Source organism: Martes martes (genome assembly GCF_963455335.1).
Source record: "Martes martes genome assembly, chromosome: 17".
Taxonomy (NCBI): Eukaryota; Metazoa; Chordata; class Mammalia; order Carnivora; family Mustelidae; genus Martes; species Martes martes.
In genome coordinates this window covers 44,620,047-44,635,929 of record NC_137905.1, presented here as the reverse complement: position 1 = coordinate 44,635,929, position 15,883 = coordinate 44,620,047, and the positions used below count along the sequence as shown (strand labels likewise).

Here is a 15,883-nt window from a genome sequence, read left to right as displayed (position 1 = left end):
AATGCCTGGCTGGCTCAGTCAGCGGAGGTGTGATTCTTGATCTTGGGGCTGTGAGTTCGATTCCCACATTGGCAACAGAGATTATTTAAAAATACAATCTTTAAAAAAATGTACCTATAACTAAGTTATAACAAATATATAATATATATTATTATATATAATATATAATAAAATATAACAAATATAAGAAGCCATGAAACTACTTTATGTGCTGTCCCAAATAGTTCATATATTTATATATTGACATATTTTATATATTTAGTGTAGATATGTTTATACAAACATACACATCTAGGGCTGCCTGGATGGCTCAGGCAGTTAAACATCTGCCTTTGGCTCAGGTCATGATCCCAGGGTCCTGACACTGAGCCTCACGTCTGGACTCCCTGCTCAGCAAGGGGTCTGCTTCTCATTCTCTCCCCCTGCTCACGATCTCTCTCTCTCAAATAAATAAAATCTTTAAAACATACAAACATAAACATCTATAAAGAGATTTAAATTCATATCTTTCGGGGTGCCTGGGTGGCTCAGTGGGTTAAGCCTCTGCCTTCGGTTCAGGTCATGATGCCAGGGTCCTGGGATCAAGCCCCGCATCGGGCTCTCTGCTCACCAGGGAGCCTGCCTCCCCCTCTCTCTGTGCCTGCCTCTCTGCCTACTTGTGATTTCTATCAAATAAATAAATAAAATCTTAAAAAAAAAATAAATTCATATCTTCCAATAGTTACCCTGAATATAAATGGCTAAATGCCCCAATCAAAAGACACAGGGTATCAGACCGGAGAAAAAAAACCAGACCCATCAATATGCTGTCTGCAAGAGACTCATTTTAGACCCAAAGACACCTCCAGACTGAAAGTGAGGGGGTAGAAAACCATTCACTATGCTAATGGACATCAAAAGAAAGCTGGGGTAGTAACCCTTACATCAGAAAAATTCAATTTTAAGCCAAAGACTGTAATAAGAGATGAGGAAGGACACTATATCATACTTAAAGGGTCTGTCCAACAAGAAGATCTAACAATTGTTACCTAACAATATTTACGCCCCTAACATGGGAACAGTCAATTATACAAGACAATTAATGACAAAATCAAAGAAACACATCGATGGTAATACAATAACAGTAGGGGACTTTAACACCCCCTTCACTGAAATGGACAGATCATCTAAGAAGATGTCAACAAGGAAACAAAGACTTTAAATGACATAATACATCAGATGGACTTCACAGATATATTCAGAACACTTCATCCCAGAGCAACAGAATACACATTCTTCTCTAGTGCACATGGAACAGTCCCCAGAACAGATCACAACCTGGTTCACAAATCAGGTCTCACCTGGTACCAAAAGACTGGGATCATTCCCTGCATATTTTCAAACCACAATGCTTTGAAACTCAAACTCAATCACAAGAGGAAAGTTGGAAAGCACTCAAATACATGGAAGCTAAAGAGCATCCTACTAAAGAATGAATGGGTCAACCAGTAAATTAAAGAATTGAAAAAATTCATGGAAACAAATGAAAATGAAAACACAACTGTTCAAAATCTTTGGGATACAGCAAAGGCGGCCCTCAGAGGAAAGTATTATAGCAATACAAGCCTTTCTCAAGAAACAAAAAAGGTCTCAAGTACACAACCTAAACCTACACCTAAAGGAGCTGGAGAAAGAACAGCAAATAAAACCTAAACCCAGCAGCAGACGAGAAATAACAAAGATCAGAGAAGAAATCAATGAAATAAAAACTGGACAGTAGAACAGATCAAAATCCCTGGCCAGACTTATCAAAAAGAAAAGAGAAAGGACCTAAATAAATAAAATCATGAATGAAAGAGGAGAGAGCACAACCAACACGGAAAAATACAAACAATTATAAGGACATATTATGAGCAACTATACGCCAACAAATTAGACAATTTGGAAGAAATGGATGCATTCCTAGAAACTATAAACTACCAAAACTGAACCAGGAAGAAATAAAAAACCTGAACAGACCTATAACCAGCAAGGAAATTGAAGCAGTCATCAAAAATCTCCCAACAAACAAGAGCCCAGGGCTAGACGGCATCCCAGGGGAATTTTGCCAAACATTTAAAGAAGAATTAATACCTATTCTTCTGAAACCGTTCTAAAAAATAGAAAGGGAATGAAAACTTCCAAACTCATTTTATGAATGTTTTTCCATTTCTTGTGTCTTCCTCAATTTCCTTCACTAAGTATTCTACAGTTTCAGAGTACAGATCTTTTACCTCTCTAGTCAGGTTTATTTCTAGGTATCTTATGAGTTTTGGTGCAATTGTAAATGGGATGGATTCCTTGATTTCTCTTCCTGTGGCTTCATGGACAGTGTGAAGAAATGCAACAGACTTCTCAATAGATGCAGAAAAAGCATTTGACAAAGTACAACATCCTTTCTTGATTAAAACTCTTCACAGTGTAGGGATAGAGGGTATGTACCTCAGTATCATCAAAGCCATCTATGAAAAACCCCTAGTGAATATATTTTTCAATGAGGAAAAACAGAGCTTTTCCCTTGAGGTCAGGAACACAGCAGGGCTGTCCACTATCACCACTGCTATTCAACATAGTACTAGAAGTCCTAGCCTCAGCCATCAGACAACAAAAAGAAATAAAAGGCAACCGAATGGGTAAAGAAGAAGTCAAGAGTCTCACTTTGCAGATGATATGATACTTTATGCGGAAAACCCAAAAGACTAGAACCCAAAAGGATAGAACTCATACATAAATTCAGTAAAGTGCCAGGATATAAAATCAATGCACAGAAAGCAGTTGCATTTCTATAAACCAACAAGACACGAGAAAGAGACATTGAGGAGTTGATCCCATTTACAACTGCACCCAAAACCACAAAACACCTAGGAATAAACCTAACCAAAGAGGCAAAGAATCTGTACTCAGAAAACTACAAAGACTCACGAAAGAAATTGAGGAAGACACAAAGAAGTGATAAAATTTTCCATGCTCATGGACTGGGAGAACAAATATTGTGAAAATGTCTATGCTGCTACCTAGAACAATCTACACATTCAGTGCAATCCCCATCAAAATACCATCAACTTTTTTCTTTTAAGATTTTATTTATTTATTTGACAGAGATAACAAGTAGGCAGAGAGGCAGGCAGAGAGGGGGGAAGCAGCCTCCCCGCTGAGCAGAGAGCCCGATGCGGGGTTCAATCCCAGGACTCTGAGATCATGACCTTAGCCAAAGGCAGAGGTCTAACCCACTGAGCCACCCAGGTGCCCCACCATCAACTTTCTTCATAGAAATGGAACAAATAATCCTAAAATTTATATGGAACCAGAAAAGACCCAAATAGCCAAAGGAATGTTGAAAAAGAAAACCAAAGCTGGTGGCCTCACCATTCCAGACTTCAAGCTCTATTACAAAGCTGTCATCATCAAGACAGTATGGTACTGGCACAAAAACAGACACATGATCAGTGGAACAGAATAGAGAACTTAGAAATGGACCCTCAACTCTATGATCAACTAATCTTTGACAAAGCAGGAAAGAATGTCCAGTGGAAAAAAGACAGTCTCTTCAACAAATGGTGTTGGGAAAATTGGACAGCCACATGCAGAAGAATGAAACCAGATCATTTCCTTACACCACACAAAAAAACAGACTCAAAATGGATGAAAGACCTAAATGTGAGACAGGAATCCAACCAAATCTTTGAGGAGAACACAGGCAGCAACCTCTTTGACCTCAGCCTCAGCAACTTCTTAGAAACATCGCAAAAGGCAAGAGGAAGCCACAGCAAAAATGAACTACTGGGACTTCATCAAGATCAAAAGCTTTTGCACAGCAAAGGAAACAGTCAACAAAACCAAAAGACAACTGAGAGAATGGGAGAAGATATTTGCAAATGACATATCAGATAAAGGGCTAGTATCCAAAATCTATAAAGAACTTAACAAACTCAACACCAAAAAAACAAATAATCCAGTTAAGAAATGGGCAGAAGACATGAACAGACATTTCTGCAAAGAAGACATCCAGATGGCCAACAGACACATGAGAAAGTGCTCCACATCACTCGGCTTCAGGGAAATACAATTCAAAACTACAGTGAGATACCACCTCACACCAGTCAGAATGACTAAAATTAACAAGTCAGGAAATGACAACTGTTGGCCAGGATAAGGAAAAAGCGGAACCCTCCTACACTGTTGGTGGGAATGCAACTCTGGAAAAAAGCATGGAGGTTCCTTAAAAAGTTGAAAATAGGGGCGCCTGGGTGGCTCAATGGGTTAAAGCCTCTGCCTTCGGCTCAGGTCATGATCCCAGGGTCCTGGGATCGAGCCCCGAATCAGGCTCTCTGCTCAGCATGGAGCCTGCTTCCTCCCTCTCTGCCTGCTTCTCTGCCTACCTGTGATCTCTGTCAAATAAATAAATAAAATCTTAAAAAAAAAAAAAAGTTGAAAATAGAGCTACCTTATGACCTAGCAATTGCACTACTGGGTATTTACCCCAAAGATACAAATGTAGTGATCCTAAGGGGCAGGTGTACCCCAATGTTTATAGCAGCAATGTCCACAATAGCCAAACTATGGAAAGAACCTAGATGTCCATCAACAGATGAATGGACAAAGATGTGGTATATATACATAATGGAATATTATGCAGCCATCAAAAAAAGAAATCTTGCCATTTGCAATGACATGGATGGAACTAGAGGGTATTATGCTAAGCAAAATAAGTCAATCAGAGAAAGACAATTACCATATGATCTTGCTGAGAAACAAGCAGAGGATCATGGGGGAAGAGAGGAAAAAATGAAACGGGATGAAACCAGAGAGGGAGACAAACCATAAGAGACTCTTAATCTCAGGAAACAAATTGAGGGTTGCTGGAGTGGAGGGGGGTGGACAGGATCGGGTGGCTGGGGGATGAACATGGGGGAGGGTATGTGCTATGATGAGCAGTGTGAAGTGTGTAAGATTGATGAATCACAGGGGCGCCTGGGTGGCTCAGTGGGTTAAGCCGCTGCCTTCGGCTCAGGTCATGATCTCAGGGTCCTGGGATCGAGTCCCGCATCCGGCTCTCTGCTCAGCAGGGAGCCTGCTTCCCTCTCTCTCTGTCTGCCTCTCTGTCTACTTGTAATCTCTGTCTGTCAAACAAATAAATAAATAAAATCTTTAAAAAAAAAAAAAGATTGATGAATCACAGACCTGTATCCCTGAAACAAATAATATATTACATGTTAATAAAAAAAATAAAAAGATATATAATAAGAAAGTATTAAAAAAAAAAAAGACCTAGGAGTTGGTGCTTTGGTTCCCTTCCGAAAAGATACTGAAGTACGAACCCCAAGTATCTGAGTGACCTTATTTGGAAACAGGGTCTTTATAGAGGTAACCAAAGCAAAACGAGACCATTAAGATGGACCCTAATCCACTGACTGATGTCCTAATAAAAAGGGGCAATATCAACACAGAGACACGTTCACAGGGAGGACGCCACGTGAAGATGAAGGCAGAGAATGGGGAGATGCATCTAGAGGCCGAGAAATCCCATACGTGGCCTGCAAATCAGCAACCGCTGGGCGAGCAGACAGATCCCCCTCACAGCCCTCAGAAGGAACCAACCCCGCCAGCACCTCGACCTTGGACGTCTGGCCTCCAGAACTGCGGCACCATACGTTTTTGGAGTTGAACACTGGGTCTGCAGCACTTGTAAGGGCAGCCCTCGCGCGCACAAGGGGGAAGGACAGCCGCCGCGTGGAAGAGCCTAACGGGGTCCTCAGGGCCTGCCCCTCTGGTCACCCTAATAACTGGGGGCCTTGCAGTATCTCACGGGGTTGCGGTGAGATCAAAGCGAGATGCGTGGCCCGTGTGTTCACCAAAGGAGGACCCAGAGCACCAGCAGCCTGCAAGCGTCTCGTGACCAAGACTGTGGCGCCTGCTTTCCAGGGGAATAGAGAAAAGTGACAGGGTGATGGCGGGGATACATGCAGTCGGGAGGGCCATCCGAGGAGGTGGCATCGTAACAAGCCCCCCCTGGAGATGGCTGCAAGACCCGGGGGAAGAACACTCCAGGTATGATAGAACCCCTACAATGGCCCCGAGCTTGGCCTGGCCTTGGCAAGCGGGAGGAGCAGCGGAGACCGGGGGCACTGGAGTAGAGACAGCGAGGGGCAGAGCAGGAGGACGGGAGGGCAGAGGGAGAGGCGGCCAGTCGTGCAGGGTCTGGGCAGAGCACAGGCCATTCTACTGCCTGGTGCCACCCGTGTGCCTGGGTCATCCATCCTGGGAGTGGGGGAAGCCGCAGGAGGTTCTGATCAGGAGAGCAGAGGCTCACAGCCCGGGGCCAGCAGTGACGTGTATGAACTGGATTCTCGGTGAGTTCCCCAGGCTCGCCTGCCGACGTCTGCAGGGACCCACTTCTCCCTCAACCTTCTCGTTCTGAGCTCTGGGTCACCCACGCACCTGAACGGCTCATCCAGGTCACAAAAGACATTACAGAGAACCGGGGGGAGGAGGGAGCCCTCCTCCCCCAGAACCAGCTCTATCCCTTATCAGCTGTTGTGATTTATGGGTAAAATGGGGTGAATAACAGGTCCACCTCACAGAGCTGTTGTGAGGACTCGGGGAATTAACTCACATCTACCAGGAGCTGAGAACCAGGACTGGTGTACAGTGAGTCCTCAGTAAATGTGAGATACCACATTCTTCTAACTTATAACAGAAATCCTTCCCTAATGCATATTCCTCTCTTCTCTTTTGCCTTACAGCAAAATGCCTCAAATGAGCTGAGCACACGGTTTCCTCCTATTCTGCCCAACCCTTCTCTCCTGTACCCTTGACAGACCTCCATGAGGCTCAGAGCGATGCCAGCTCACGGCCCATCAGCTTGGGCTCCCAGGACGCCACACTTGCCCGGGCTCTGCCTTACACTCTGGACCCTGAGGGCTCTCTCTGCCCGACCTGCACAGCCCCCTCCACTCTCCCCACACTCCTGGCCGTGGGTGTGCCTCCAGCCTCTGCCTCTGTGCTGATGACACCCCACCTGCCCTCGCCAGCCTGACCTCTCCCCTCAGCTCCAGACTCCTGACCCGACTGCCTCCTTCATGGCTTCTGTGCCTCGCGAATGCAACCCAACTGGGAATGAACTTAGGGGCTCTCCCCCAACCAAGCCTGCTCCTCACTCAGGCCTCATCTCAGTTCAAGGCCAGTCCGCCCTTCCAGTTACGGGACCTGGGTGTTCTTCAACCTCGCCCTTCCTCTCCACCCGCATTCACTCTGCCAGCCAACCCTGTGCTGCTCCCCTTAAAGCTTATCTGTCCTGAAGCCATCCCCTCTCCTTCCTCGGCCTCCATCCTGCTCCGCCTGCCCCAAATCCCGTCTCCTGCCCAGCAGCTCCTTGAAGGCCATGTCCAACTAAGGGTTTCTGTCCACAGCTGTACCCATGGCACCCTGCCGAAGGAGACAGGCAGGGGTAGCCTTCCTCCCCACCCCGCCGACCCAGAGACGCCTGGCTCGGCCCCTGGAGCCCCTCGCTGGGTGTCCCAGCACTTACTTCTTTGGGTCAGTGAAGGGGAGCGGCCGTGGCGGGGGCTCGTCTGTCCTCTTCCACCCCGTGGGGTGCTTATTGCGTACGGGTTGCTTGGAGAAGAAGGACTTGGGGACGGAGGCGGAGAGCTGGAAGGGGCTGGACTGGGCCAGCTGTGAGGGCCGAGGAGTCTCTGTGCTGGCAGTTTTGTAAACCTGAGCGGGGTAGCCAGCCCGCGAGCTCATGTCACTGCAGAGTAAAAACAAGAGAAATAAACAGTCGAATCCATTCCACATTTCCCCAAAGCAATCGGTTTAAATTTACTCTTGGGAAACAACAAAGTTCCTTCACACAAGAGAGATACAAATACACTGCTGCTGTGGAAAATTCCAGTATGGAAGCCTGAGCAGAGAGAAGGGGAAGTCGCCCACAAGGCCCCCAGTCCCACCCCAGAAATGCCCTCTAGCACATGTGGGAATCACCTATGGGTAGATGGACCCCGAGATTCCCTGTCTCCTGGGCACAGCCTGCACAGCTGAAGGTGGGGGTCCTACCTGCCCATCTCTAGAGAGATCCATGGTTTACAATTGGCTCGCTGTCTCGCTCACATGCACGCCCTCTCCCTTTCTCTCTCTCCCTTTTCCTATGCATTACAAATATACCTGTGACTACAATCAGGGAGGTAGGAACTTTTTTGGGGGGAGGAGGAGAACTGTATGTTTAACTGGGATCACATTAATATATTGTTCTGTAACTCTTTTTTTTTTTTAATCTAAAATACAGCTTGCCAAGGAATTCTTTCATTCAAATATTTTTTGGAGTACCTACTACACATCAGACAACGTTCCCGCTGACCCAATCTAAAACCACAGCTCACGATCCCAAATGCTGGATTCCCCTGGCATTCGTGCTACAGTGAACCACACACTGCTAACTGGAACTCAGCTGCTGGGGACCCAGCTGCTTACTCCCCTGAGACAAAGTGACTTTTATTTTATTTATTTATTTTTTAAAAGATTTTATTTATTTATTTGACAGACAGATCACAAGTAGGCAGAGAGGCAGGCAGAGAGAGACAGGAGGAAGCAGGCTCCCTGCTGAGCAGAAAGCCTGATGCGGGGCTTGATCCCAGGACCCTGGGATCATCACCTGAGCCGAAGGCAGAGGCTTTAACCCACTGAGACACCCAGGTGCCCCACAAAGTGACTTTTAAATAAAATTTAATAAAATTTGAAACTTTCAAATAAAATTCCAATTCCACTTCAAGTCAGACGCATTTAATGAGAAAATTAATGCCTTCAGGGTTTGAGTCAATAAATGCTCTGTGAAGGTCAATTTAACAACATGAAAGGGTGGGGGTCCAGTCAAATGAGGAGACCGGCAAATCCTCTCCCCCCAAGCACAAGACTGACAAAATAACCATTTTGGCACTCTGGCAATGGACCAACGGCGTATGACAATCTGAGAGTCTTCTATGCTTGAAAAGCTGTTGCACATTAGATGAGAAGTGAGGGAATCTGGGGCATTTTGGCTGGGCTTCCTGCCATCCTCCTGCCCAGCTCAAGGCATAAGGATATCCACCATACCAAAATCTTTGGGAGAGAATCAAGCATACGGACATGTGCGCACAGAGAGTTTTGGAAAGAGAGGGAGAAAAGGGCAGAAGAACCATGTAAAGAAATAATGGCTGAAAACTCCCCACATTTGATGAAAAAAAATTCACCTACACATCTAAGAAGCCCCACAAGCCCTAAGCATGGTAAATACAAAGACATTCCTATCCAGAAAGCTCAAAGTCAAACAGTGAGTTAAAACCTTGAACATCTCAAGAGAAAAAGGATTCATCACATAAAGCAAAACATCAATATAATTAACTGCTGACTTCTTTTTTGAAACAAGGTATGGAATATCTTCAAAGTGCAGAAAGAAACCACCAGCCAAGAATTCTTTATCCAGCAAAACTATCCTTCACATATGAAGGCAAAATAAAAATATTCCCTGATAAACAGAGAAATCGATTGCCAGCTCATCTGCCTGGTAAATTAATAAAAGAAGTCCTCAGGCTGAAAGACTCCAGGGGTGCTGGGCTGGCTCAGTCCACAGAGAGTGAGACCCTCGATCTCAGGTTGCAGGTTCGAGCCCCATACTGGGGGTAGAGATTACTTAAAAATAAAGTTTAAAAAAGATTTTACTTATTTACTGGAAAGACAGAGAGCAAGCTAGAGAGAGAGCATGAGAGGGAGGCGAGACTCAGTGGGAGAAGGAGAAGCAGACTCCCCGATGAGCAGGGAGCCAGGACCCTGGGTTCATAACCTGAGCTGAAGGCAGCCACTTAACCAACTGAGCCACCCAGGCGCCCCTAAAAATAAAATCTTAAAAAAAAAGAAGAAGAAAAAGAAAGAAGAAAATGACTCCAGATGGTGACCTGAATCCATACAGAGAAACGAAAGGTCCAATTTGGTGAATTTGTGGGTTAGAATAAGACTGCAGATTCATGTTTTCTTATTTCTTCTCTAATATCCTTAAAGACATAACACTGTAAAAGGCAGTAAGAACAGCACTATATTGTTGGGCCTATAACATATATGGATGTAATAAAATGACAAAAATAGCACAAAGTATGGGAAATAGAATGTGGTTACACTGGAGAAAAGTTTATTTCTTTAAAATTAAAAAAAAAAAACAAACCATGTATTTTTTTGAGAGGCGGGGAGGGGGCAGAGGGAGAGGGAGAGAGAGAAACCCAATAGGCTCCACGCTAACCAGGGAGCCTAATGTGGGGCTCGATCTCATGACCTTGGGATTATGACCTGAGCTGAAATCAAGAGCTGGATGCTTAACTGACTGAGCCTCCCAGGTGCCCCTGGAGAAAAGTTTCTATATTTTACTAGAATTGGGTTACTAGATCTAAATTACAATGTCAAGATGCATATTATAATAACTAAAAAAATACGGTCAAAAAATAAAGTGGAATCTGGGGCGCCTGGGTGGCTCAGTCGGTTGGGCGTCTGCCTTTGGCTCAGGTCATGATCCTGGGGTCCTGGGATCGAGTCCCGCATCGGGCTCCCTGCTCGGTGGGGAGCCTGCTTCCCTCTCTCCCTTGGCCTGCCTCTCTGCCTACTTGTGTTCTTTCTCCCTCTCTCAAATAAATAAATAAAATCTTTAAAAAAAAAAAAGTGGAATTCAAACAGTACGCCAAAATAAATCTACTTAACACAAAAGGTGGCAGTAAGAGGTCACTGGGAGCCCTGGGTGGTTCAGGTCATGATCTCAGGGTCGTGAGACTGAGCTAAATGTCCTGCTCAGCATGGAGTCTGCTCGAGATTCTCTCTCTCCCTCTGCCCCTTGTCCTGCTCTCACTCTCTCTCAACTAAATAAATTTTTTTAGGTTTTATTTGCTTGACAGAGAGAGAGAGAGCGAGCACGTGCGTGCGTACGAGCAAGGAGAGCAGCAGGCAAAGGGAGAGGGAGAAGTGGACTCCCCGTGGAGTGGAGAGCCCGATGTGGGGCTCGATCCCAAGAGCCTGGGATCATGATCTGTGCTGAAGGTAGACGCTTAACTGACTGAGCCACCCAGGCACCCCTCAACTAAATAAAATCTTTAAAAATAAATAAATAAAAGAACTGAGCAGGGAAGAGAGTAACCATATAGAAAATAGCAAAATGGGGACTGTAAATCCAACTGCTATCAATGATTTCCCTAAAAGTGAATGTTTCAGCACCAGAAGCGAACGACAAGAGATTGTCAGACTGGACTAAAAAGAAGCAAGGTCTAACTAGATATACTTTCTAAGATTTAGCAACATCTATTAATGGGGCCATGCCCAGGGAGCCAGGGAGTGTAGGACATCAGGAAGGGACCTCAGGGTGATCAGGAGGCCCCCCCAGGGAGGCAGTGCCACCTGAGCTGAGAACTCAAGGATGAGCTGTGTCAGTCTAACATGCGACCTCCCGGAAATCCGTGCCACAGAAAAGTCTGCCCAAGTACTTGTGGATGGTCATCGGGAATGGTCACTGGGGATGGTTACCCCAGTGCTGTGTGTAATCGAGAAAGTTAGGGCCTCTTGATCTTAGAGCCGTGGATTCAAGCCCCATGCTGCATGTAGAGATTACTTAAGACAATAAATAAAAACTTAAAAAAAAAAGGAAGTTAGACCTGGCCTGGATGTCTTTTAACAGGGGATTAACAAAAGTTTCAAGCACATCTTGATGATCAAAAATGATGCAGCCAGTTCGGAGCGCCTGGGTGGCTCGGTCCGCTAAGCATCTGTCTTTAGCTCAGGTCGTGATCCCTGGGTCCTGGGATCGAGCCCCGTGCCCCTCTGGCAGGCTCGGCTGGGTGCAGTGCTCAGTGGGGAGTCTGCCTCTCCCTCTGACCCTCCCCTGGCTCCTTCACTCTTTCTCACTCTTTCAGTTAAATAAAATCTTAAAAAAAAAAAAAAGTAAAATAAAAACAAAAAAATTATGCAGCCAGCTCAAAGAATGAGGTAGGTTTGCTAATGAACAAGGACAGATGTCTGACTGAGCTGGGGTTTTCTGTAACTTGTAGCTAAAGGCATGTCCATGACTGTGTCCCCATCTTCAGTGTCTCTGAGACTCGGGGGTGGATGGTGGCTTTGCACACAGTATGGCCTCAGCATAAAACAATCCCTCAGAATATGCTGTCTTTTTTTTTTTTTTTTTTCTTATGCTGTGTCTTTCATCCCAGCCCTGAGGTGGGTGCCCCTTCCCACACATCCGTGGACCGTGAGTCCAGGTGCCCGGCCCCAGGGGGGATTCTTACCCCACCTACTGATCCCTTTCTGAAGCACCAACAAGTCCTCAGCCAGGACTTGAAAAACAGGGAGCACCATGAGGTAGACGAGAACTCGGGCTGCCCCGCTCATCTGACCTGGGTCCCAACCCCAGCTCCCAACATCACCCTGTGGCCTTAGCTCAGGTCCCTTCCCCTCAGTGAGCCTGTCCTCTCTGAGAAATGAGGGACAGCAGCACCATGGCCTGAAGTCACATGTGCAAAGTTGTGAAGAGATGTGGTGTGCCCAGGCACAAAAAGCTGGGACTCCGGGTTTGGCCAGGACTGGGCTGGGGGTGTCTTGCTCTGTGTTTCCATCCCACCTGCCGGGAGGCGCTATGCGTATCTGTGTTATCTCAGGGGAGTGTTTCGGATTTTGTGGCTTTGGAAAAAAGCTGACAAAACCACGTGCTGGCTGGCAAAGCCAGAGCTGTGCTCACACATGTAACCCCTCAGTCTTGGTGGGTGGCCCGGGGTGGGTGACAGGCCTTTGGGAGGCAGGGACAGAGCTGGCTGTGCCTGTGAGCATGGTGGGACCCTGTTCTAGGCATCTTACAGGTGTCCCTCCATTAATCGTTCTGGCAGGCCCATGAGGCAGGAGTCACCACCATACCCATGTTTTGAGTGGGGAAACTGAGGCCCGTAGAGATGAAATAACTTGCCCCGAATGATGCAGTTGGTAGGCGAGGATGCCAGGACACAAACCAGTCTGGCTCAAGAACAACAAGCCTGTACTTTCAAGGACAACGGCAGTCACGATAAATACGTAGTAAGTGCAAACGAAACCTAGCATCGGGGGATGGTTTTGGACCCAGTGTGTCTCAGGCCCCGTGCGAAGTACTTTAAATGCATGATGTTGGTTCATTCTGGCAGCCAGAAACCACAGATCCCATTATTAATCCCATCTTACAGATGAGAACACTGAGCCATAGAGAAACCAAGTAGTCTTGTTGGAAGTCATACAGCTGGGTCAGCTGTTGAGCTGTAACATGGACATAGGCGGTCTGAGCCCGGAGCCCGGGAAATAACACTGCTCCCCCACGTACCCCTCACGGCTTGGCCTTAATTGCTAGACCACCCTTGACCTCTCAGCCTGGCATCTGGCAGACCTGGAGTGTTGCATCAGTCCCCGCCTGTGGCTGGAGTTATGCTCCAGGGTGGGATATGGGCTCAAACCGATGCAGAATCCAATCAGGGCTCATCACCTCTGCCCCACGCTCCCCCGCACCCCGTCACTGCAGCAACCTCCTCCTGCCCACCCCCACCAAACATGGCCAGAGGGAGCCTGTGAACACCTGCATCGGATCACAGCCCTCTTCTGCCCAGGACCCTGTGGGGCTCCCCCTTGCTCAGGGGAGAGTCAGAGTCCTCCCCTCTGCCCACAAGGCCCTACACCACCTGGCCTGCCCCCTCTGCCCTCAGCTCCTCCTGCTCACCAGGCTCCAGCCACTTGGAAGCTCTTCCCAGCCAGAAACATTTTGACCTCAGGGCCTTTGCATTGCTCCCACCTTTCCTTGAGAGGGCTTGGACTCCTCGCCCAGGCTGACTGTGACTCTCCAAGTGGGTGTCTGTCACATGTGACCCCGGTGGATGCGAGGCCCTCGCGTTATCTTTGAGGGTTGTGTCCCCAGAATGGTGTTCCTGAGGTTCCCTCCTGGCCCACATGCTTCTTGCCTGGCTGTGGCAGCTCCTTGTGGAGCTGAGAGCCTCCAAGTGCCCCTCACAGCTCTGACAAATTGCTCTGGAAACCCAGGAAGCTTTGGGGCGTGCGCTGCTTCGGAAAGGGCGGGGGGCCAGGTGGCTGCCTGCCTGGGATCACTCGGCCCACTGCGGTGCCCACAGCAGGCGCTGGCGCCTGGCCGTGTGCCTGGAAGCCGGGCTCCCGTGACGAACGTCTGGGGAGAGCGTCTGCGAAGTCCCTGAAACCCCGGGCAGGCACAAGCTGCTGCAGGCTCCTGCAGCTCCTGTGGCAGGGCTGGAGCTCGGGGAGGGCGGGGCTGGCTGTTTCCCTGCTCGGGCATGGCTCGGCCCATCCCTTTCCTGGCAGTCCTTGGAGTTTGTGGGCAAACTCAATTCCTTCTACCCTTCAAACTGTCCAGAATAATCTTTTTCAAACCGAAGTCAGATTATGCATTCGCACGCCTCCCATGGCTCCCACGTCCCTCACAACCAAATCCCAGCAGCTGACCGTGGTCCGTACGCCTGCCAGAACCGGGCTCTGGCCTGCTCTGCGAGACTGGCCTCCTGCCCCTCTCCCCTTTGCCCTGTCTGCTCCTCCCTCTCTGGCCACCTGACCATTTCTCAGGCACTGCAAATGAATTCCCCTTCAGGGTCTTGGTATTTTTGCTTCCTCTGCCTGGGTTGATCCCTTACTTCCTGGAAAACACCAACTCCTCCGAGAGGACTTCCCAGCTCTCCATCCTGTTGGCTTTTTCTCCCCAGACCTTATCAGTCCCCAGCACAGGGAGATCACGTGGTTCCTCAGCTGTCCGTCTGTCTTGCTCTCTCGCCAGAGAATGTCAGCTCCACAAGAGAAACCCTTGACTTTGTTCCCTGCCATGTCACCACGTTTGGAAGAGTCCCTGGCACACAGTGGGTACTTTGGTGGTAAGAATAACCTCCCTCTCAGAGGATGGGGGACCTGCCCCACTCTCCTTTCCTTAAGAACCTCACCACTCCCTGTCTGCAGCAGCCTCCCCACTCTCAGCTCGCTGGCAGCGTCCCGGACCTGTGTCTTCCTCCCTCCTTATGTCCTAGCAAAGCCACTTGTTGACACGGTCACAGCTACTCTGTCCCCCGGTCTGGGCCCCTTCCTTTTACCTCATATCTCAGCATCAGCCCTATCCCTGAGGCTGTCTCCAGACCCATCTCCAGCACCATCTTTCAAATCATAAATCTGCTTCTACTACCCTTGCTGCTGAGAACTTTCCTTGCTGCCTATAGCTCTGACGATGGAATTCAAACTCTGTAATGTGGCTCACAGGACCTTGCGTGGTCTGGCTTCTGCTGACCTCCCCAAAAACCCATCAGCTACCCCCTGAGTTTCTACCCTTGAGCCAAGGAGCCTGTGGTTCAGTGACCTGAAGACATCCACCCTCCTTTCCACCTCAGGGCCTTTGCACATGCTACTCCCTTTCATAGGAACACCCTCTCCACACCCCAACTTTCTCTTTCTCTCTTTTTAAAAGATTTGTTTATTTTAGAGAGGGGAGAGGGGGAGAGGGAGAGAGAGAGGACCTCAAGCAAACTCTCCTCTGAGCAGACCCCGATGCAGGGCTCCATCTCACCACTCTGAAATCATGACCCGAGCTGAAATCAAGAGTCAAATGCTTAACTGAGCCACCCAGGAGCCCCTTTCTCTTTCTTTTTTTTTTTAACTGCATAATAGCTCACATATAGCAAAGTATACAAAACATACACATACAACTGAAGGAACAGTCACTAAGCAGACACCATATAACTGTATCCTGGGTCAAGAATGTATCACCGGCCCCTCAGAGACCACTCAACTGTGCCCTCCTCCTTGTTGTTTTTATCTTTGGCAGAAATGACCCCTCCTCACAGAAACTGCC

The 15,883-nt window shown here is 47.7% G+C and overlaps 1 protein-coding gene across 3 annotated transcripts in view; it reads right to left on the bottom strand.

Annotated features, from left to right (window-relative positions):
• The window catches only part of SIPA1L3 (signal induced proliferation associated 1 like 3), a gene marked incomplete at its 5' end in the record, with an annotated part of 100,459 nt that overhangs the window by 21,775 nt on the left and 62,801 nt on the right, over positions 1-15,883 (bottom strand). For all 3 annotated transcript variants that reach the window (XM_080828059.1, XM_080828061.1, XM_080828060.1), the window contains one exon: positions 7,547-7,768. In XM_080828059.1, the coding sequence (XP_080684185.1) occupies positions 7,547-7,768 (222 nt within the window). The remainder of the gene's footprint in view (positions 1-7,546; positions 7,769-15,883) is intronic.